The 24,774-nt window shown below is 44.7% G+C and overlaps 1 protein-coding gene across 2 annotated transcripts in view; it reads right to left on the bottom strand.

The window, feature by feature from the left end:
- TMEM184B (transmembrane protein 184B) overlaps positions 1 to 24,774 on the bottom strand; it is a 160,142-nt gene that overhangs the window by 110,237 nt on the left and 25,131 nt on the right. For both annotated transcript variants that reach the window (XM_068252134.1, XM_068252135.1), the window contains exon 3: positions 2,588 to 2,821. In XM_068252134.1, the coding sequence (XP_068108235.1) occupies positions 2,588 to 2,815 (228 nt within the window). In that variant the 5' untranslated portion in view covers positions 2,816 to 2,821. The remainder of the gene's footprint in view (positions 1 to 2,587; positions 2,822 to 24,774) is intronic.

Raw genomic sequence — 24,774 nt, 5'->3', positions numbered from 1 at the left:
TGCAGTGGCAAAATCATCAACACTCACTGTACTTCAAATGATAACGTAGATCGTAAATTATTCCTGAAGAAGGGGAGTAACTCCCCGAAACCTCACATTGTCAAACTTTACAAAATATATTTTTATCATTTATTTTTTTCCTACCAATGTGACATTTTACAAGAGCCTCTTTGCCATCTCTTTATTCCATATGTCCCATCGTAAAACGCTTGTGACAATGGGGTTGTTACTATCGCTATTATGCATTTGTATAGCGCTGACATTTTGCAGAGCACACTGAATAATTCAGGTCACTGTCTTCTGTCCCTCGGAGAAGCTCACAAGAGAGTTCACTGTGTGTCAACGTGTTCTATAATGCAGCTACACAGAGGCCTGCGGTAGTGCAAGGGTTAACCCGCAGCATCTCCGCCACACCTGCCTCCTGTTGCCGGGTACCAATTATGTTACTAAGGAGTCAGCCGTGATATATGAGCTGAAGATGCACCTGTCTAAAGACAACACAACAGAAGGCTGACACACACACACTCACGCCAACACCACACAGCGCTAGAGCAAAAACAAGTGCGTTAAAGAGGAACTTCAGCGAAAAGGAGGAAAAATAATAAATCAATATATTGCAAAGTGAGAAGTTAAAAAAATAGAAGAGCTTATGAAATGATTGATATTTGCCATGTCATTTGTTCATATTGTTTGATCCACAATTCACCTGCTTCATCATCATCCTTACTACTGGCAGACATGAAAAAAAAAAAACCAGCACCAACTGCCATTATCTATAACCACGCCCCCTAACAATGCGATAGGCTAGAAGTTTTTTTGTTTTTTATAGATCTACATATGCATAGAGGGAGATGCTGGTTGCTTGGAAGTTGGAAACAGCAGTTATTTCGAACAATGCAATGAGGTTCACAGTAGGCAAACTGTCAGGCCCATGGTGATGACATCACACTGTGGGAGGGGTTTCACCACAATCTCAGCCATACAGATACTCCTGATGATGATCTATTTGAGAAAAGGTAAAGGTTTCTCATAGGAAAAGGGGTATCAGCTGTTGATTGGGATGAATTTTAATACTAAAGGCTCATACACACATCAGACTATAGTCATTGGAAAATGAAAGATCACAGACCAATTTTACCCCCTTCCATGTAGTATGAGAGCCATACTCTACACAGTCTATTCTATGGAGCTTAACTCCACATCAGACAGAAATCTTTGCAAGATGCTGCACACACAGATGCTGCACACAAAGATGCTGTACCCATTCAACAGATCAGTATCTGCAAAAGATCTGTTCCTGCAAAAGATCCGTTCCTGCAAATTGCATTCATAGTCTATGAGATCTGCAGATCATCATACACACTTGGTTTAACTGACATTCATCTGCAGATCAGATCCACCAGGATGGATTTTCAGATCTGCGGATGATTGCTTGATCTGCAGATGAATGTCAGTTAAATCATGTGTGTATGATGATCTGCAGATCTCATAGACTATCATTGCAATTTGTAGGAATGGATTTTTGGCTGGAACAGATCTTTTGCAGATACTGATCTTTTGTGTCTGTACAGCATCTGTGTGTGCAGCATATTGCAAAGATTTCTGTCTGATGAGGAGTTCAGCTCAATAGAAAAGACTGTGTAGGTATGGCTCTCATACTACATGAAGGGTGGTAAGATTGGTCTGTGATCTTTCATTTTCCAAAGACTATAGTCTGATGTGTGTATGAGCCTTTAGTTGCAGTTCTTCTTAAAGCTCCCTAAATCACAAGTATGAGCACCAAGCCGTGGCTTTCCAAAAAAGCATTTTATCTACTTTCAGACACTAATGTGACTGTAAAAACGTATTTTGTTCGAACTCCAATGTACTAATATCTGGTAGCTCAATCATAAGGTTTTACTGAATGAGCCCAGGGTTTGAATCCCGATTCCTGGCTGAAGCCACTACCGATTCGGTAAGAAGTCCTTGGGTAAGACTCCCTAGCAGTGGTGCTCATCCAATACTCGGGTATCCAAACTACCCAGATAATCCGTACTTTGAATAGCAATTCGGATATTTTTTAAAATCCAAATTGACTATCCGAGCAAACTGGGATTTCCCATCTGAAATCCGGGAGGATAGTTAGTTCAGATATCCGAGCAGAAGCCAAAATCACCTTCAATGGCAAAAATCCCTTTCGGAGGTAGAGAGGTAGAGGGAGGTAGAGAGGGAGAGAGAGAGAGAGAGAGACCTCCGAAAGGGGTTTTTGCCATTTGAAGAGACTTTTGGAAGCATTTTAATCCATTTTCAGGTCACTTCCAGTTTTCTATCTGGATATCCGAATCCGGACAGATATCCAGGATATTGGGTACGGATATCACAGTTTACTCGGATAGCAAAAAGTTTGGATCCGGATATCTGGGTATCCGGATCATTTCGGATTTTGAAAAGGAGTATCCGAGCACCCATGCTCCCTAATACTGCTACTGAGTGCCCCCTGGTGGCTGCAGCTCTCAAGCACTTTGAGTTCCAAGGATATTAAAGCAGTGGAAGCAGAGGACCGCTTTAATATTATTCTCGATAAAGAGAGTATGGTGGAGCTGAATACCTGGTGGCAAGTGATGAGAAGCGCGGTCCAGACGAAGAACCCCGAGATAGCCTGAGCCGTGGTCGTCATTAGGAATGTGGGCTGCTCCAGAGTGAACGGCTGCTCCTCTGGCGTCCTGGAGTAGTTGGGGCTGGTGGGCGTTGCCATGCCTGGAAGTGTGCCAATAAGCTGCCCAGCCACCATGCCTGTAGCCTCCTGAGAGGGGTCGCCTATACTGGGCACCGTCATTATGCCCTATGATGGGGGGAAAAAAATGAAAAAAAATATAAGCACAATATTTTTACAAAGCCATCAGATTTTTTTAGTACATAAATATATACACAAAGTGTGAGAAAGTTTTAGGCACTTGTGAAAGATGCTATAAAGTACAGGCAGTCCCCGACTTACGAACGCCCCGCCGATACGAACGGCATGGATTCTGTGTTTCCATGGGAACAAATAAAAAAAAAAAAAAGGTTAACTTTGACTTGTAATTTTTGAAAAAATCAACCAATCAAAAATTCAAAGAGAAAATGGCTTTTAAACTTGTATAAGCAGGTACAGAGGGCAGAGGTGACACAGAGGGGGACACTGGAGGCGCAGAAGAGGTACAGGGGACAGAGATGGCACAGTGTTCCGACTTAAGCACAGATTCAGGTTAAGAACGAACCTACAGTCCCCTATCTTGTTCATTAACCAGGGACTACCTGTAAAGGATAAGAACAGAGTAATGTGATAAATGGTTTTTATTTATATAGGCTCAATTCTCACAATGCCAGACCATCACATTGGTAGTATTGTCTCGTACTCACTAAAGGATAAGACCCATAGTCTTTAAGGGGAGTGCGACAGCTGAAAAGAGGGGCGACACCCTCTGTGCAGTATTCAACAAGGAAGAAAGCTGGCACATCCAAAGTGAATCTTTATTGGTTCCATGTAAAAAATGTGGCCGTTTCGGAGCCACGTAGGACCCCTTTATCAGGGCAATATTTGCTCTGAGTCAAGGATCTGTCTGCTGATGTGCTAAATTCCTGCATCGGAAGTGGGCATCTGGCTCCTCTAACACTCGCTGACAGTGATGTGTATTGTCTGGGATAAAGGGGTCCTACATAGCTACACTCAGGAGGAGATGAATGGCTCAGCTTTATGTAAAATATGTGTGTGTGTGTGTGTGTGTGTGTGTGCGTGCGTGCGTGCGTGCGTGCGTGCGTGCGTGCGTGCGTGCGTGCGTGTGCGTGTGTAGTGTATAGTGTGTGTGTAGTGTAGTGTAATGTGCTGAGCGGGTTTGTCTTACCGTCACAAGAACTACAGCCCTGGTGAAAATGGACAGGTGTCTGCATGCCTGCCTCTCTTGGTTCTGCAGCAGTCCTAGTGTGTACTAGCTCTTATTAAGCCTATAGACAGCAAAGGAAAAAAAAAACCTAAAAAATACTGACTAAAGTACTGACCATCCCATAAGGAAAACTTGTACATAACAGAAGAGGACATGAAAAACAGAAGTTTGCCTTCTTAAAACAGAAGGTATTTATAATTATTCAGGTTGGGGTGAGCTCTGAGATGTTGCATGATTAGACATGAATGGTGAAAAAGATAGCAAGATAGGTTAAAGAGGAACTCCAGTGAAAATAATGTAATAAAAAAGTGCTCCCTTTTTACAATAATTATGTATAAATGATTTAGTGTTCTCTCCTCTCTTCTCTCTGTTCTAAAAGATAAGCAGCAGCATATCGTTTAAAGAAAAACATTTTTGTTACAGCTCACAGAACGCCTGCAATAAATCTGCAGTGTGTCTACCTCCTGCTTTCATAGAAGCAGACAAAGGGCTAAAATCCTGTGTCTGCTGAGCACTGCCAAAATTCCTGAGCTGACACAGCTGAACGATCAAATTACACTTGTGATTACTTGAAGATGTGGGGGTATTAGACAGGCTCTTGTCTCTAAAAGCACACAAGTTGTATTTCTCGGTTTTACTTATGTCTTGTGCAAGAGTTCAAGTCCACTTTATTTTTTTAGAATTATCCTCACAGGACAGGCTTTTTTTCAGAAGTGTCCGCACAAGTCTACAAATGTATTTATAGTATCTTTCTTGTTGGTGTAAAAGTAATTGTGCTTATACTGACAATCTCTGGCCTCACCAAACAAAGGACACAAAGGGGAAAAAAAACTTGAACATTGCTTCACAGCTGGTTTTCAAACAAGTACAACATTCCAACAACCGTACAGCATACTCCATTGATATTTATCATTCATTCCAAGATAACCGGTTTCAAAACAAGTCAATAAGTTAATATTTCAGTTTTAGGACAATATACCTGGAAAATATTAACATAAGCTTATCAGATTTTTTTGGGTGACATCTCAAACATTAACTGCTGGTGACAGCTGCATCCAAAAGTATAATCGATGAGAAACAACGACATTTCACCACAAGTCTGTTCGAGGGGGAAAGCAGAAGAAGCAGTAGAGTGTTGTACAGTGTCAGCCATCAGTAAAAGCAAGACGTTTTGAATCAGGATGATACCAGAAAGTACATAGGCAATGACACATTTCTAACAATATACTCAATGCTCAAACACAAAGTGGGCCGAAATTGTACACTGGGACCAAGTCGCAGGCCAACCTCAATGTCTACGGGCCACCTTCCTCCATTATAAAAGTTCCCAGGTGTCTGGTGGCCCCCTCCAACCCCTATACAGCTCCCTGGTGTCTAGAGGCCACCACCCACCCCCTATACAGCTTCCTGGTGTTCTAGGGCATCACCTCAACATTACTCTCCTGGTGGTCTAGAGTGGGCCAAACATAATGCAAAGTGGGGAAACCACTAGAGGGCCACATTTAAAGGGACACTTAAGTCAAACAAAAAAAATGAGTTTTACTCACCTAGGGCTTCCAATAGCCCCCTGCAGCTGTCTGGTGCCGTCGCCGTCTCCCTCCGATCCTCCTGGCCCCACCAGCAGCCACTTCCTGTTTCGGTGACAGGAGCTGACAGGCTGGGGACGTGAGTGATTCTTCGCGTTCCCAGACACATTAGCACCCTCTATGCTGCTATATGGTATATGATATATGCTATAGCAGCATAGATGGCGCTATTGTGGCCAGAAACGCGAAGAATCACTCGCGTCCCCAGCCTGTCAGCTCCTGTCACCGAAACAGGAAGTGGCTGCCGGCGGGGCCAGGAAGATAGGAGGGAGATGGCGAGGGCACCGGACAGCTGCAGCGGGCTATTGGAAGCCCCAGGTGAGTAAAACTCATTTTTTTTGTTTGACTTAAGTGTCCCTTTAATGGCTCTGAGGACCAGATTTGGCCCGCGGGCAGGAGTTTGACATTCAGTCCTAAAAGGAGCATACTTCAATCTACAGGCACCTCTGTACTCCTTATGATAAAGAATTATGGACTAAGTTTGTCCACTTATAGTACTGTACAGTCTGTAAATAATAGAACTTTCACACACTGACTATTTTCTTTTGCCATTTGGCCAAATGAACATGGATTGCTTTTGTAGAAGTGTACAGCAAGCAATGCATCCAGAGTATTTGTCAGAGCACTTAGTCATGTAGCCAAATTTCCTGTCATGTAAAAAAGCCAAAAAGGTGCTTCAAAATTACGTGCGTCCAGCCTCCCCTCATACTCACAAGCTTAAAAAGTGTGGGCACCTCTGGTCTAAAATTTAAAACGCTAGCGATTTCCCTAAACGCTCAGCTAACGGATGGGCGAAGTTCCACTGGAGTGATTGTGATGACTAAAATTGCAAACGCAGGACATGCAGTATTTCTAGCGTTTAGCGTTTCTGCAATGTAAAGTATATAAACGCTGGCATAATCACTTCTCAAAACCTCCGATGTTGCTGGCGTTTTTACATTACTGCATACTGCAAAAACATTAACATTGAACTGACCAATCAGAATAAAAAACACTAATCGCTACACAATCGCTGGCAAAAAGCTGACACTTCAAAATTGCTACCAAAATCGATCATAAAATCGCTTCTAAACCGCTCATTAAAAACGCTAAGGATTGCGATGAGCGATAGAGTTTTGTGGTGGGTTCCAGGCTTAAAGAGACTCCGTAACAAAAATTGCATCCTGTTTTTTATCATCCTACAAGTTCCAAAAGCTATTCTAATGTGTTCTGGCTTACTGCAGCACGTTCTACTATCACCATCTCTGTAATAAATCAACTTATCTCTCTCTTGTCAGACTTGTCAGGCCTGTGTCTGGAAGGCTGCCAAGTTCTTCAGTGTTGTAGTTCTGTGATGCATCTCCCCCCTCCAGGCCCCTCTCTGCACACTGCCTGTGTATTATTTAGATTAGAGCAGCTTCTCTCTGTTCTATTATCTTTTACAAGCTGGATAAATCCTCCTCTGAGCTGGCTGGGCTTTCACATACTGAGGAATTACATACAGGCAGAGCTGTCTGCACTTTGCAGGAAGAAACAGCCTGCCACTTCAGTGGAAGATAGCTGCAGGGGGAAAGAAACACACAAATGATCTCTTGAGATTCAAAAGGAAGGCTGTATACAGCCTGCTTGTGTATGGATGTATTTTCTATGTGTGGACATACTGTACATCAACCTACTTCCTGTTTTGGTGGCCATTTTGTTTGTTTATAAACAAACTTTTAAAAACTGTTTTTAACCACTTTTAATGCGGCGAGGAGCGGCGAAATTGTGACAGAGGGTAATAGGAGATGTCCCCTAACGCACTGGTATGTTTACTTTTGTGCGATTTTAACAATACAGATTCTCTTTAACACTTGTACAATGACATAAAAAACACACTATTTTTTTTTTAATACAAAACCACCTGTACACAGAGAATGCAGGGAAAATGGATTGCATATCTGCCCAGAGTACAGTAGCAGTTCCACTGACAGCAATGTTCTTTGTTCACAATGGCAGTTTGGAGAGTGATTAGACATCTGTGATAAGAGGGTCCTGCCTGTCCTCAGAAAGCTGGCGATTTACTTCTCCTGATACTGCAATAAAGAGAATTAATTTTGGAGCAGTAGTTCTTCTATTTTTGTTATCTGTGGGCCCCCCTGTAAGCTGCTTATAGGCTCCTGTGAGATATAATCCTGGTGTTGAATAGTAAACACATCAGCTGCACCTCCAGGCTGGGAAGTAGGGCTGCCAAAGCAATCTGTCAGCACAGCCAGGAGCAGGCGGAGGAGGAAGCAGAGACTGAGCAGGTCACAGCTGACGGCTTATAAATAACAGATTCATAGAGTGCGGATCTGAATGGGAAAGGTCCTCATGTCACTCTGTGTCACAGTCTGCACTTGTATGCAGGCCTGTCATTTGCACTCATTCACTGTACAGCATGCAGGGTCCATTCACACTTGAAAGTGGCAAAATGATACCGCTAAGGCCCCATTCACACTTGCGTTTTGGCAAGTAAACGGACCGGATCCTGATCGGATCATGACCTGATCCTGATCAGAACCATACGATTCCGATCCGGATCCGGTCCGTTTGTATCAGGCATGCATCAGCCTGCCATCCGGATCCGTGGGCAAAAAATAGTGAAATTTAAATAAAAAAATTGTTGGGGTCTGCAGAAGGTGCACCTGGTGCACCTGTACAATCAGGTTCCTCCGCTGTAGGCCTCACCTCCACCTCCGACATTCTGCCAAACAGCTCCAGCACGTGTGTCACTGCTGCTCCACTCCAGACATGCTTGGCCCATGTGTCCCCATCCAAAATGGCCGCTTGGATATGCATAGGAAGTGGGGTAGAACGTCAGGTGTTTGTAGGCAGTGTGTTCTGTGCCTTCCGTTTCCCATTGGTTTCTGTGTTCCTGATGGTGCTGTCAGGCTCAGGTCCGGCTCCGGTCCGGGTGCGTGGGCCGGAGATCCGGACCCAAAAAACAGCGCATGTTGGAAAAGAGCCCGGAGTCCGGATCCGATCCAGCTCCGGTACGTACGGAACGGAAGCGTGTGAACGTTCGCATAGACTTTACATTGCTATGCGGAACGTACGTTCCGTTTGTACAGTATGCGGTCCGGATCAGATCCGGAAAATCCGGATAGCGAATGCTAATGTGAACAGGGCCTAAGGGCCTGTTTCCACTACACACAGATTGGATGCAGAAAAACAGACTCCAATGAATGCCTATGAGCCTGTTTCCACTAAACGTGATTTTTCCGATGGATATTTTCCCATAGGCATTCATTGGAGTCCGTTTTTTTGCATCCAATATGCTTGTATTGGAAACAGGCCTTTAGCGCTAACGTTTTGCGCAGGTGATTTTACAGCAATTAACGCAGTAAAATCACTGTACACTCTTGCGATTCCCGGCGATCACGATCAGCGCTTTTATAAGCACTATCGCGATCGCTCTAGAAACGCGCAAAAATGTTGCCGGCAACACATTTTGCAATTGCCGTTAATATCGAAATGCCCGCGATCAGCGTCAATCGCGGCAGTGAGATCACTGCCGTATGGTTACAGTTGCGCTGGGGCTTCGCCGATTAGCGAAAATCACCCGCTAATCGCCCAAGTGTGAATGGGTCCTCAAGATTAAAGGCCTGTTTGCGCTAGCCATGAATTTGAATCACGGCAAATAAGACGCCAAAGCAATGCAATGGAGTAGTTTCCACGGCATGCAAATTTTTGCAATGCAATGCGATCCAGGAAAAGAATCGGATGCCTGTAGCAGATATCCGCAGCATGCATCAGATTCCCCTAGGCAGTAAGAGACGGCCGGATCAGGACTTCCGGAAGACCGAAGGAAGTCACCTGCGGCTAGTTGTGGTGTGATGCAACGCGATCGCATCCGCACAATGGAAACTGGCACTAAAAGAGGGACTGTATTGAAAATAACATGAATAAAATTGCTTATTTTTTAATAAAATAAACTAGGGAGCTTAGCTCGTTTAAAAACGGGCTAGGTCTGTCACTGCTTATCCACTGCACATGCCCGCTGCGCGCACGCGCCCACCCCTCCTTGCCCCCTGCCGCGTCATTCCCCCAGCTCTCCTCAGTGTCTCTGCATTCCTCTCTGCACATGCGCACTGCATAACAAAAAAAAAAAAAAAACACACACACACACACACACACACACACACACACACACACTACACACACACTACACACACACTACACACACACTACACACACACTACACACACACTACACACACACTACACACACACTACACACACACTACACACACACTACACACACACTACACACACACTACACACACACTACACACACACTACACACACACTACACACACACTACACACACTACACACACACTACACACACTACACACACTACACACACTTGCATTTTATTAGGTAGGATGTATAGATTACAGTATTTAGTCAGTGTTTGCCCATTGTAAAATCTTTCCTCTCCCTGATTTACATTCTGAAATGTATCACTGGTGGTGACATCTTTAGTTATGCCAGGTGATCTGTGCCAAATATTCATTATCATTGCAGTGGCTGAATGGAGTAATGGTTAAGGGCTCTGCCTCTGACACAGGAGACCTGGGTTCAAATCTCGGCTCTGCCTGTTCAGTAAGCCAGCACCTATTTCAGTAAGGAGTTTCTTGGGCAAGTCTCCCTAACGCTGCTACTGCCTACTGAGTGCGCTCTAGTGGCTGCCTCGCAAGCGCTTTGAGTCCGACAGGAGAAAGGCGCTATATAAATACTGCCATTATTATTATTATTACTGAGAGTTCTATGCACAGAAGAAGATACTGGTTTCTTGGCAGTTGGAAAAAGCTGTTATTTCACACAATGCAACGAGGTTCACAGACAGCAAACTGTCAGGACCATGGTCATGACATCACAGAGTGGGAGGGATTTCCCCAGAATATCAGCTATACAGACACCCACCCCCCCCCCCGATGATCGGTTTGAGAAAAGATGAAGATTTCTCATGGAAAAAGGGGCATCAGCTACTGATTGGGATGAAGTTCAATTTCTTGTTAAAGTTCTTCTTTAAGGTCTCTGTAGAAATTCAGGCCGGCAGATTTTGGTATAATCACTACAAGAATATGATTTGACAAGGCCGATGCTTTGAGATTGGTTTCTCTATACGAGTCAGTTTGCATTTTCCAGGATAGGGATATTTTGCCTCATAAAATGTTATAGGAAATTGGCGAGATAAAGAGCCCGCCGTGTTTTAGGAGGCGATTACTACAATACGGTTTCAGGAGGAGAGTTAATCAATGATTCAGAAAGGTCATTCGCTCGTCGGAGATTAATACAGCAGGAATCCAATGGAGGCACTCCGCCTGCTATTAATTAATCCTTCAGAGAGATTGATGCAAGGCTTTTAACGTGTGGAGAATGGGGCCGGGGGATTTGTAAAATGAAAGCAGCCTTCCTTATAATGGCCGGCCTTTCTCGGGAAAGCAGAGCATGGTTAACCCTCGCAGAAAGCCTCTGATTGGCGCTGTCTTTAGGAGATAACCAAACGAGAGGATGCAAATGCTGCCGACAGAAGGCTGGCAGGTTGTGCTGGGCAGATTCACCGCATCAGCACATCTCCCAACAAACACGGCATGCTGGAATGCTAAGCAACACGGAATCCTAAAAAGGGAGCAGAGCTATGAAAACAAATACATGGAAAGGAACTGAAAACAAACTTTGTATATATTCCACCTACAGGATTACAAATATAAAGTACAGCTGTGCTAACTAGCTAAACCTCACCCACTTATCAACATTTCTGATACATGGAATTCTGTATCAAATTCAGGCTACCCCTATATTAAAGCAGCAGAGAAAGCCATACTATACCAGGAGATAAATACTTCAAGTAAATAAATACTTACATAAAATATGTATTGTACTGTTCACATTGGATTTCAGTGTTTATATAGTAAATAAATAGAAAAAAGTTTTCCAGGCATTTTCCATCTTTACTGCAACTGATTGAAGCTAATACTGATGTAATTTCCTCCCTTACTCTATTTTTCTCCTGCCTGAAATGGTGTATGCATTGCCTGCCCTCGTCTCCACTGAGCTGTAGAGAAACTGCACTGTCATATCCAGCTTGCTTTGTAAACATGTGAGCACAGCTTAGATTGTATTTCAGCAGCGCTGCAGAGCGGTGAGGTGTATTTCCCTTCTCAGCTCCTGTCACATTGAACTGCCCTCAGCCAATCAGTGAGGAGCCGAAATGTGGGAGGGGAGGTAACAAGCTTCCCTCTCTACAGCAATGTTGTTGCTGCTGTACATTCGGGTGCCTGCACACTAGAAACAACGGTATACCAATTCCAAAGCAACAGGCTATAACTGGTTTGCAATAACCCAATAGGAATTGTCCCTCACAAGGGATGAGTCTTATTGGTTAACTGAGTACTGGACCAATAAAAATCCTCCCTGGTGCTCTTAGGGGATTCTCAATAGTTCATTTCGGCGCGCGGCTCAGAGCCGAGAGCGAAAGCTGGGCGCCCCATAGCAGCCATGTTATGCTGCGCTGGGCGCGTAGTAGTAATTCAGGGCTCCGGCAGCTACCAGACCCTGAATTACATCTCCCTGCGAGTTGCGACAACTCGTATGGGGAATAGTATTTAACGCCGCCTCAGACTTTTGCGGCAGTGGTGAGAGCCGTCATTTGGCTCTCCCTGTACAGAGCTGAGCGACGCCGAGTTAATATGTACTCATTTTGAAGACCTATGGGAGCCTGACGCAATGGATGGTGCTTTGGGACTAGTATGCTGGCGTTTCTAGTGTACATGCGAATGGACGGCGGCAGCAAAGGAACCCGGCAACAGGTACTGAGAGGGCGGCAACGGGAAAATGGAATGGAAAACTGGAGGAAAAAACTGATTCCCAAGATAAACAAAAAGGATCAGATTTTCATTCGTTACAGTGTGAACACAGCCAAACAACTGCAAAAACATAAACCACAAACGCATGCTATTCTCTCTGCATTTGTTGCTCGTTAGAGTTTTTGCAAAAAAAGTGGTTTATGCAGAAAACTAAGCAGAAGCTCTTCTAGTTTGTGAATGACGGGCCTTTCCCCTCCATTATCTCCCCCCCCCCCCCATCATATTAAGCCATCCGGGCTTCAGTCCAGATCACACACATTGCATTTCTTCCACAGGATGCCGCTAGTCGGAGATCTGCCGGGATGCATCCACAGAGAGCTTTATAAACAAATACCATAGCAAAAAATACATCAAATACAGACTGCAGGGAGTTCTAGCTCTGTGCTGTAGTAATCTTTGAAGAGGGCCTACTGATTTGTATTAAAAGCAAAACAAATCTGAAAATAAACTGAGATACACTTATAACTCCAAATGGAGTTCCTATTTTGTATTTTAAAGGACAACTGTAGTGAGAGGCATATGGAGGCTGACATATTTATTTCCTTTGAAACAATACCAGTTGCCTGGCTGTCCTACTGATCCTCTGCCTCTAATACTTTCAGCTATAGACCCTGAACAAGCATGCAGGAAATCAGGTGTTTCTGACATTATTGTCAGATCTGTCAAGATTTAGCTGCATGCTTGTTTCTGGTGTTATTTAAAGAGACACTGAAGCGAAAAAAAAATGATGAGATTATGATTTGTATGTGTAGCACAGCTAAGAAATAAAACATTAACATCAGATACATCAGTGTAATTGTTTCCAGTACAGGAAGAGTTTAGAAACTCCAGTTGTTATCTCTATGCAAACAAGCCATTAAGCCATTAAACTAAGTTAGTCCTGGAGAGGGCTGTTATCTGACTTTTATTATCTCAACTGTTCCTGGACTATTTACTTTTTCTCTGCTAGAGGAGAGGTCATTACTTCACAGACTGCTCTGAAAGACTCATTTTGAATGCTGAGTGTTGTGTAATCTGCACATATTATAGAATAATGCAATGTTAGAAAAAAACACTATTTACCTGAAAATAAAAGTATGAGAATATTTTCGTTGCTGCTAATCTTCTAGTAATTATTCACAGTACACAACCAATTCATTATATCATATTTTTTTCGCTTCAGTGTCTCTTAAACACTACTGCAGCCTAATAGATTATTATTATTTACTGCAGCCTAATAGATTATTATTAAGTATTTACATAGCGCCAACATATTACGCAGCGCTGTACAGAGTATATATTGTCTTGTCCCTCAAGAGGGGCTCACAATCTAATCTCTACCATAGACTATGTATGAAACGTGTAGTGTATGTATCGTAGTCAAGGGGCAATTTATGGCCAATTTAGGGGGAAACCAGAGTGCCTGGAGGACACCCACACAGTCACGCGGAGAACATACAAATTCCTTGCAGATGTTGGCTGGGATTCGAACCGGGGAACCAGCACTGCAAGGCAAGAGCGCTAACCACTACGCCACCGCGCTGCCCACACAGGGCTGCCAGGCAACTGGTATTGCTTAAAAGGAAATACACATGGCAGCCTCCATACCCCTCTGACTACAGTTGTCCTTTAAGGATAAAATTTACATTTAAAGGACAACTGAAGTAAGAAGGATATGGAGGCTGACATATTTGTTTCCTTTTAAACAATACCAGTTGCCTGGCAGCCCTGCTGGTCTATTTGGCTGCAGTAGTGTCTGAATAACACCAGAAACAAGCATGCAGTTAATCTTATCAGATCTGACAATAATGTCAGAAACACCTGATCTGCTGCATGCTTGTTCAGGGGCTGTGGCTGAAAATATTAGAGGCAGAGGATTATCAGGATAGCCAGGCAACTGGTATTGTTTAAAAGGAAACAAATATGGCAGCCTCCATATCCCTCTCAGCACAGTTGTCCTTTAACAAGTATATATAGCTTTTTAATTTTTAAAGCTGCTTTTAGTGCCAGTCAGGTGAATGCACAGCATTGTGCAGACTCTCCCAGAAAGCTGCGCTCAGGGGTATTAGAGGGGACTCTTGTTTATCACATAGGGAGAGAGATCCCTCCTTATCACTGTTGTGCTGATGTATCTCAGCTGTTAGGAGACACATAGTGCTGTTGTGTGTCAGGATCACCTGATTGTCAGTTCCCTGAAGCCACTGATAGCATGTAAACCCCTGTACTCTCCCTACGCCTGGAATCCCACAACCACCACCTCCCCTTGCTAATACTTATGTTAAAGCTAAATGTATTTGGTCCTGCCAATAAAGCTTGTTTGGATTTGGAAGGTCTCCTGTCAAACTACCTTACTGATGATCTGTATAGCAGCAAGTCGTACTTTCTTGTTGTTGTAAAGCGACGTCCCCTTGACGACGGCCGTCAGAGGCTCCTCTTCCTGTCGGCAGGTGCGCACTAAGTCACACAACGCTACACGTGGTCGTGCGCTTGTACCAATGTTGTGATATCGCAGAAACGACTGCCTGGCACTCAAAAAAATTGTGAAAATCGCGACATGGGTATCTTTTTTTTTTCTGTGCAGTAGAGTGGACCTGATCAAACTCTGCTATTTCCACCCGAGTCCGATTGGAAAGCTGACACTGCAGCTGCAAAAAAGCACGTAGATTGTAAATATTGCCACCGACAGTCCATCTCTTCATAGGGGATTCTCAGCAAGGCTTTTATTCTATATAAAGATATTCCCTAAAAAGGATTTTAACAATGATGCTGGACAGCTTCCCTGCTTCCTGCAGTTTTATGGTAGTTGGACGGAGCAACTGCTATTCACTAAGTGCTTTTGAAAATAAATAAATCCTTGAGAATCCCCCATGAAGAGATGAGCTAGTCCAAAACCAGTCACTTCTGTCAGATTTCTACTACCTACTGTAAGTGACAGCAACAGAGGAGAAAAGTAATTTATGGCTAATTTTACTCTGAAAAAAAACATACTTCTTATTTGTATATGATTGCACATATTTTAAATTTTACAATTTTTCGCCATAGTGCCCCTTTAAAGAGAACCTGCGAGGAAAAAAGTGCCTTATTTGGGTCCTTACCTCTGTAGGGGAAAGCCTCTAAATAGTACAGCTTGCGCCTGCGCAGCAGCACGGAGGCGAACAGACTCGGAAATTTTTTCAGAAATGTACAGACTCTGTAAAACCCTACTGAGTTACGTACCCAAATTGGGAATATTTTTTGCTTTCTTTACAATATTCATTTATAGATGATTTAGTCAGTGTTCGCTGTATGTAAAATTTTCCCTCTCCCCGATTTACATGCTGAAATTTATCACAGGTGGCGAAATCTTTATTCCGGGCAGGTGCATCACTGTGGAGTTACATTACAAGACAGCATCTTTCATGACGCTTTACAATAGAGATTGCACAGTACAGTTACAACTTGGCCTCAATTCTGGAAGGGTTATGAAACAAATGACCTCATGTGAGGTAATTTACCTCATGAGGTAATGACATTTAGCAATTCTGGTAGGTTTAGTCATGTTTTACCTCATGAGGTAAATAAGGTAATTCATGAGGTAATTTACTGAAAATAGCCATCCTCATGGAAATTAGGGGGGATGTTAGCACATCATTGACCAATCAGTTTAAGACCTGCCTGTACCTGGAGGTAAAGTCAATTTGCATGCATTTAGGCAGTTTTTAGTGGAGTTCCTATTCAGGCTGTGTAATAGAAAAGAATAGTAGAAATAAAACTCCAAAAATGTAATGGATTTTTTTTATAAGGGAAGAAGAAAATACCTCATGAGGTATTCTACCTACAAAAAATATTTACCTCACATAGCTACCAGAATTGAGGCCAATTGGTTACAGATAAAAGCACAATGGTACATCCCAAAACATTCCGATAAGTATAGATATACATAGAGGGCATTTGGTGAGGGTCTGTGACTAAAATACTGATGCCTCCCTTGAAGTCAGCAAAAAGGGAGGGAGTCATGTCAGCAGCACACCCCTCCCACATATCTCTCAGCAGGAGGCTGTGGTCACCGGCCCACAGGAACCGATGGAAACCCAAAAGAAGTTCTCATAAAACGTGTCACGCGCAGTATATTTGTGTGTTTAGCACATTTAACTTTATTTTTATTCACCTGAAACACACTGCAGGATAGAGGAGATCTGTCAGTAAATGCTGTGCTCTGATCATTTGTGTTTTGTATTTGGTTGTTTTGACCCATATTCCTTTTCATAATATGTAAACCTTGAACAAGCATGCGGCCGACCGGCCTTGTTCCGCTTAATCCCCTCCTGCTGCGTCTCTTTCAGCGCCGGGCCGCTCTCTTGTATTTTGTGCATGTGGGTTATCAATAGGGGGAGGCTGCAGCAAGCCCTGGCATAATTGCAGAGCGGAGCTGCGGGGAAGAAATACCCCTCGCACCTCCTCTGCCGTCATCTTGTAGAGTTTTGTGCGAGAATAGTGTGTAGACAAACGTCGTGCAAGCTTTATGATGATTAGACGCTCAATTTGTCTGGAGCTCTGGGTCACGTGACTGACAAAAAAAAAAGTTGTCTGGAATGAAAGGATGAAACGGTATAAAAATAGTGTGAGTAAAGACACTGGGCTTGATTCACTAAGACAAATAGCACGCCTTATCAGGGTTAACACGCCTTATCAGAATAGCACAGCGAGCGCTACGAACTTATGCCTGCTAATTGGCAATGACGAGAGCTCCACTCGTCCTGCACTAACCCCCTGCGGGTCCAATAGTCTGCCTGCCACTTGACAGGCAGCCTTATTGGGCCAATCAAAGTGCGGGGATAATGTCCTTTAAAGTGATTGGACCCGCAGGGGGCTCAGGGCAGAACAAGTGGAGCTCTCTTCATTGCCAATTAGCAGGCATAAGTTCTGTCAGTTTTCTACTACCTACAGTAAATGACAGCAACATAGGAGAAAAGTAATTTATGGCTCATTTTAATCGAGATCAAAAAGGATCCAATATTTTGACCACCCCCAGCAATCAACTAAAAACCTCTGGAGCCAGAGCTTTCTGTCATGCTGCCCCTACCCTGTGGAAGGCCTTGCCAAACTTAATCAAGACAGCTCCAACCCGGGACAAAATCAAAACTGACAAGCCACTGGTTTAGTCTGGCATTTATGATCACATAACTTTCCCCTGTACACATCACTATGTACTGATCTGAGACAAGCTTATGTGCTTTGGGTCCTACAGGAGAAAAGCGCTTTACAAATGTTTTGTCGTTGTTCTGGTATCTTCCCCACTTGTGCCGGTATTGATCATATAATAATGGAAATGATGCAGTCAGTTTCTTGTGCCCGGGAAAAGAGAAAGCCATCAGCGATCTGTACTGGTCTGTGGAGCAGATGGCGATGTCTAGCCGTAGGCATAGGGTTATGAGGACCCCCCTCCCCTATGTTGATTTATTTTGGCAAGAGCAGGTAAAAATATGAATCTGACCCAACTGCAAGGACAAAGATCTGCTGTGCCTGGGAGCTGGACGTTTTTCCTCCCACAGTAGAGAAAAAAGAACCCTCCAGGCCTTTCAGCCCTGTCTATCTTCTTCCCTTCTCATCCAAACGGCTTGATTGACAATTATTCCAACGTGGAGAACTGTCCAGACATTCTCTTTAAACAGGTAGGTTTCTTCTCTAACGATTCCACTTAAAACTGTCTTTGTTAAAGCGACCAGTGACTAACAGCCAAAATGAAAGTGTATTATTCCATATTCATACTTACGGATCTTTCTTCAGTTTTTGACATCGTCAAACGACTGTTACTACTTCATATTCTCTCTTTTGTAGGTTTACAGGGCCGCATGTTTTCTTATCTTTCCTCTCATCTCAGTGGAAGGTCTATTCGTATCGCCCTCTCTAATACCATCACTTCCCCCTTTCTCTTGACGTACCATGTGGCTCAGTCTTTAAGCCCCTTCTTTTTTTAGGTGCATAATCTTAAAGGGGCTCCGAGCACCTCTCATGGATATGCCTAGAGACCCCGACCAGTACTGCAAAGTACTTAAAGATGCATACCTTTCTGTAGCTTGTGCTCCCCTTTTCCATTTGATGCCTGAATCTACGGTCTACACCAAATAGTTTTTGTTCGATTTTAATATAAAAATTGTGGCCGCCATTTTGGCTATGTTATAACTTCCGGGTCTCTCCTGTCTTCTCTGTTAGAGAAGTGCATCACTGAATGAAGCAGGAAGAGGAAGTGACACGCATGGTCATTGCAAGAGGCTCCTCCAGCGAAGTCATAGCACGACTTTGTTGGAAGTCGTCTGGCTTAAAGGCATGCCCATAAGAAGTGTTCAGAGTCCCTTTAACTAAACAACTGACTCATTAAGTTTTTAATTATCACTTGCATACAGAACTAGTAGCTAATCTTTCCTATCCAGGAACCAGAAATGTATAATTAGGACAAGACAAGACAAATAACATGTATATCGCGCTTTTCTCCTGGCGGACTCAAAGCGCCAGAGCTGCAGCCACTAGGGCACCCTCTATAGGCAGTAGCAGCGTTAGGAAGACTTGCCTAAGGTTGCCTACTGAATAGGTGCTGGCTTACTAAACAGGCAGAGCCGAGATTCGAACCCAGGTCTCCTGTGTCAGAGGCAGAGCCCTTACCCATTACACCTTCCAGCCACCTCAATCACAGAAAAAAAAAAAAATCAAAAATTAGGAGTTAGCTATAATTTTAGGAATCTTGGCTATATTGTTCCTAGAATAAGTCTAGCCCTGTGAACAAGTCATCCATTTTAAAGCCTGGTACAGATAACCAATCTTGGATGCCTGACTTTACCCCTTCCACTTAGTATGAGAGCTTACCAACTCCTCCTCCTGGTTATGCTAATGAACCAGTGGAACTCCCTCCTCTGGTTATATCAGTGGCTCAGTTGGTACTACTTCAGCCATCCTACCATTTGCCTCACCCACTCCTCTCCCTGCTCTTTTGATGCGGCTGCTCTTGGTTCACCCCCCCCCCCCCTCCACACACACACACACAGTAAACTTCTGTTACTAGCAACTCTCTCTCCAATCTGACTCAAACCCCTACATCACTATGTAGATACCATCCTATACCTAACCTGCACTCTGCCAATAATCTCACAGTAATACAATACAATAACATTTCTATAGCGCTTTTCGCCCATAGGAAAAAGCGTTTAGGCTCTCTCGGGTTCAGCAATTGGTAGAAAGATGAAGTATTCACAAAACAAAAGTTATATTTCTGCAAATGCCAAACTGAACAGGTGGGTTTTCAGTCTGGATTTAAACACGTCCAGGAATGGAGCTGTCCTGATCTGTTGAGGTAAGGAGTTCCAAAACGTAGGAGCAGCATGACAGAAGGCTGTGGGACCAAAAGTTTCCCAGTGGACTCTGGGTATGACTAGATTATTAGATCCTGTGGATCGGAGATTGCGGGGATTGCTACGCAGCTGTAACATTCCTTTCATAAATCCAGGGCCCAGAATATCTAGGGTTTTAACCACCCTGGCGTTCTGATTAAATCGCCAGGGTGGCTGCGGGAGGGTTTTTTTTAAATAAAAAAAAAACTATTTCATGCAGCCAACTGAAAGTTGGCTGCATGAAAGCCCACTAGAGGGCGCTCCGGAGGCGATCTTCCGATCGCCTCCGGCGGCAAGAGATAACACGGAAGGCCGCAATGAGCGGCCCTCCGTGTTTCGCTTCCCTCGTCGCCATGGCGACGAGCGGAGTGACGTCATGGACGTCAGCCGACGTCTTGACGTCAGCCGCCTCCGATCCAGCCCTTAGCGCTGGCCGGAACGGTTTGTTCCGGCTACGCTGGGCTCGGGCGGCTGGGGGGACCCTCTTTCGCCGCTGCACGCGGCGGATCGCCGCGCTGCAGCGGCGATCAGGCAGCACACGCGGCTGGCAAAGTGCCGGCTGCGTGTGCTGCTTTTTATTTGGTGCAAATCGGCCCAGCAGGGCCTGAGCGGCAGCCTCTGGCGGTGTTGGACGAGCTGAGCTCGTCCAGACCGCTCAGCAGGTTAAATGTCAGTAGGATGACTATGATTTTTCATTGTTCATTTGTGTACACCGACTTTTAAACCTGCAGTTATCCTAGAAAGCCAATCCAGAGCTTTGATCAATTATTGAATGCTGAAAAGACTCCCAGGTGCATTCCTGGCTGCAGGCAAGCTCTGCGATCTTCCAAGCAATGACTAGGAGGACGTTAACCTGTGCTGTGAGAAAATCATAATGCTGGAATCAGTTACGCAATCAGTCCTAGAGGTACCAGACACCTACAGGAATGTGGCGAGCTCCCTACCAGTTAATAAATCACTCAAGTAGCACATTCCAAAGTGGTGCCAAGTTCTTAAAGTGAACGTCACAAGCACACGATAGAAGTGATCGGAATCCTCAATCTAAAACCGTAGTCGAAAAGACTTGAGCGGGTTTTTGTCCTGTAGAAAATAGAAACTAGCCTTTAAAATATGTAGCAGTTTCATACGGTTTCCGAGCTCCTCATTTTACCGGACCGCGCTACACCACTCCTCCCGGATATTCACGTCACTATCAACACCACTGCCACCCGACCTACCTCCGGCCCACTGCCTGGGCGTCACCCTAGACTCTGCCCTCTCCTTCAGCCCACACATCCAAAATGTTACCACCAGAGCCTGCGATTTCCACCTCTGTAATATCTCCAAGATCCTCCACTTTCTGACCTTAGACACTACCAAGCTCCTCATCCATGCCCTCATCATCTCCCGCCTTGACTACTGCAATGCCCTACTGTCTGGCCTCCCCTTGAAAAGCATTGCACCCCTTCAGTCATGAATCCAGCAGCCAGACACATCCATTCTTCCCACCGATCTTGCTTCCACTTCTTCCCTCTGCAAAAGTAGTTATGGTCAAGCAGATGCAAATAACTTTGAGTTGATGCAAATGTATGCAAATTTGTATGCAAATGTGTGCAGCTTGAAAATGAACTGATCAAATCCTGCTGAGGTAAAATTAAATTGGTCGATTTTCAAACTGCATAAATTTGCATCAACTTGACCATCACTACTGAGAAGCCCTACACAGTCCCTACCTGCTTCAGTTTTAAGATTCTGTGCCTAACCTACAAATCTGTGCACAAGACCTGCCCAACCTCCACAGATATATACCTGCCCGCCCCTCCTGTCCTCGTATGATCTCTGCCTGACCTACCTACGCATTTCTCATTCCCATGCACGCCTACAGGACTTCCCAAAAGCCGCCTCCACCCCATGGAACTCCCTCCCACCCCTCCTCAGACTCGCTCCTTTCTTCCAGCAAGCCCTCAAAACACATTTCTTTAAAATGGCCTAACCCCAATCCTCCACACTTAAACTCTCTCAGCCGAGCACCTTTTCCACAGCTATACCTTATGTGTCTCTCCCCCACCCTTTAGATTGTAAGCCTTTGGCAGGATCTTCACCCCCTTAGTGTGTCATCCTTAATCTTAAAACCCCAGCAATGACACCCTTCTCATGGACTTTATTTTCTGGGTCTTTGTAATATCACATGATTGTGGATCTTATACCGTTTGCCTGTATAACCTTGTGCTATTGTGTATAACTGTCTGCTACCTCTCTGGCTGTCACCTCTTGTTTACATTGTATGTATGCCTATTTATTGTCCTGCATTGTGTAATATCTTGCCGCTTTATAAATACAATAATAATAATAATAACAATAACAATAATAATACAGTACAGGTGTAGCATCCGGACAACCATTATAGAAAAACTTAACTGGACAGCCCCCATCAATTTCTAGCAGATCCAATCAGAATGATCGAATAGTCCAGACATCGGCGGCGGCCATACACTTCCTCCTAAGTGCCGGGAACTGGCTTTAAATGAGTGCTCTGAGATCTGCAAAATAAATGTCTGCCTTTCCTTGCATATTCTAGGCTTTGAAATATTGCTAAAAACAGCATTTCTGCTACTGAAGCAGATGCTCAAAGCAATGCCGAGATAAAAAGAATGTGAGCCAAGGCAAATTTTATGTAAATGTATGCGGTTAGGAAAAGTACCGTCAGATACAGCATGTCCATTCCCAAGCTGAATGAATCTGCACAAGATTAACATCAACTCCGGATGAATATGTACCAGAGCTCCTGAAAACAAAAAGATTTATACATACCTGGGACTTCCTCCAGCCCCATCCGCTCCGATCGCTCCCACGCCGCCGTCCTACGCTGCCTGTGTAATATCAGATAGTGCAGCCCGGAAGCAGCCTTCCTCACTGAGTATCACGCATGCTCAATGGGAAGTTAGATATTATTTTCCTGAAATATCTACGCTTCCGCAGCACGTACACTCCCAAAATTTTCAGGGTAGGGAGGGGACCCCCAGATCTAGTTCTGTGCAGCCCCCAAGCTCAACTGGTTCCCGAGATAGATTTGCTGTAATCAGTCTCGGGAACCAGTGGGGCTCGGGGACTGCAATTTGGCATAGAGCTAGATCGGGGGGTCCCCTCCCTATCCTGAAAATTTCGGGAGTGTACGTGCTGTGGAAGCGGAGATATTTAAGACGTTTTACGTGGCGGCACAATTTAATGGGGCGCAGGCTCCTACTGCGCATGCGGTGCTGCCCATTCCGTCACTACACCGGCAGTGCTTGTACCGGGTCCCGTCACTTAGGTCAGTCGGAGCCAGTCTGACGTAAGGGAAGTGCGCCCTCTACGTATCTCTGCAGCAGCTGCTGGAGAGATATACATATAGAGCGCAGTTCTCCTGCGCAGACTGAAGCCGACTAACGTGACCCGGTACCGGAGCTGCAGACGTCGGAGGCCGGCGGCGTGGGAGCGATCCGAGTGGATGGGGCTGGAGGAAGCCACAGGTATGTATAGACTTGTTTTCGGGAGCTCTGAGTGGCTTAAAAGGGAACCTTAACCTCCCCCCCCCCCCAAAAAAAAAGGGAGTTTCACTTACCTGGGACATCTACCAGCCCCCTGCAGCCGTCCTGTCCCCTTGCAGTCACTCAAGGCTCCTCTGGGTCCTCTACCGCCAGCTGGTTTTGTTTTGTTTTTGCCGACTGAGTCGGTGGGCTGCCATGGTGCAGGAAGCTATCGTGGTAAACAACAAGTACATTTTTACTCTTTGCAGGTGCAATGCGTAAAAATGTACGCTTTAATGTCCATAGGACATTAGCACAGGATGGCTGAAAGGGGCAGGTAGATGTCCCAGGTAAGTGAAAACTTTTTTTCTAGAGTTATGGTTCCCTTTAAAGTATTAGAGGCAGAGGATCAGCAGGACTTCTGGCAATTCGTATTGCTTAAAAATAATTATCCAGACATCAAGTAGGACCGGCACATCAATGACAGACGCTGTCATTCGGGCATAAGCCCTTTATCAAACTGCAACAGCCTTCAGGCTGTAAAGGCTGTTGCAGTTTGATAAAGGGCTTATGCCCGAAACAGCGTCTGTCATTGCTGAGCCATTTAAATTCAATAAAAGACCTTTGATACTACTTTATCCAGTGGTGCCGGTCCTACTTGATGTCTAGATTGCTGTAGGTCTCTGTGGGCACTGAGACCTTGGCACACTGACACTTTACTACTGTGGTGCTCCTTCTGGATGTTGCAGTTCTAAGGAAATAAATATGGCAGCCTCCTCAGGTTCACTTTAAAAGGGGTGTGAAATCTGAACCAAGGAGGGTACTGGGTGGACACTGAGGCACCTAACAGACAACGCGGGACTGAAAGAAGCCCATGGTAAGTAAAACTAAACTTTTTCCTTTATCTCAGGTTTACAGAACCGTACTCGCATCTCCAAGACTACATCTCCCAGCATGCATTGCTCAGTGCTCATGTGACCTCCGAAAGCTCATCCCCACGGAGAATTACAAATGCCTGCAGAAGCTGCGGTCGGCTTAAGACAGAGAAACCCAAATGGTTGTCAGAGGAGCAGCACCCCGTAGGTGTGTAATGGTGCTCCCTACAACCTCCACATCCCCAGCGGCACACATTACAAACCTCTCTTATGGGGAGGTTTGTTTTTTAAAAAGAAAAAAAAAAATCTGTGTTCCAATCTCTTAATGCAGATCCAAATGAACTAGGACAGTGATCTGCAAACTTTCTTAAACCAGAAAGAATTTGCGATAATTCAGGTTGGAGCGAGTTCCAAGATGTCTCCCATGATGCATTACTGCTGAAATATGCAAATTAACCAGTCGTCCTTAGAAGCTAAACACACCTAAAAGGGCTTTTTGGACCAATGTAGCCCCCTACACACTTCAATGAGTTCTGGTTCACCATGAGCTTGCTGGTTAGTCTTGGCCAGAGACTTGCGCCTGCGCAGTAGAACGGACCCGACAGATCAGGTATTTCCACCTACTTCGGAGCAGAGAGCCGCCACAGCGCCTGCGCTGGAGCCGGGAAGGTAAATATTTACATTGCCGACGTTCGGAAGGGCACAGCGAGACCGTC

Source organism: Hyperolius riggenbachi, chromosome 9, assembly GCF_040937935.1.
Source record: "Hyperolius riggenbachi isolate aHypRig1 chromosome 9, aHypRig1.pri, whole genome shotgun sequence".
NCBI classification, from domain to species: Eukaryota; Metazoa; Chordata; class Amphibia; order Anura; family Hyperoliidae; genus Hyperolius; species Hyperolius riggenbachi.
This window is presented reverse-complemented; position numbering and strand designations above follow the sequence as displayed.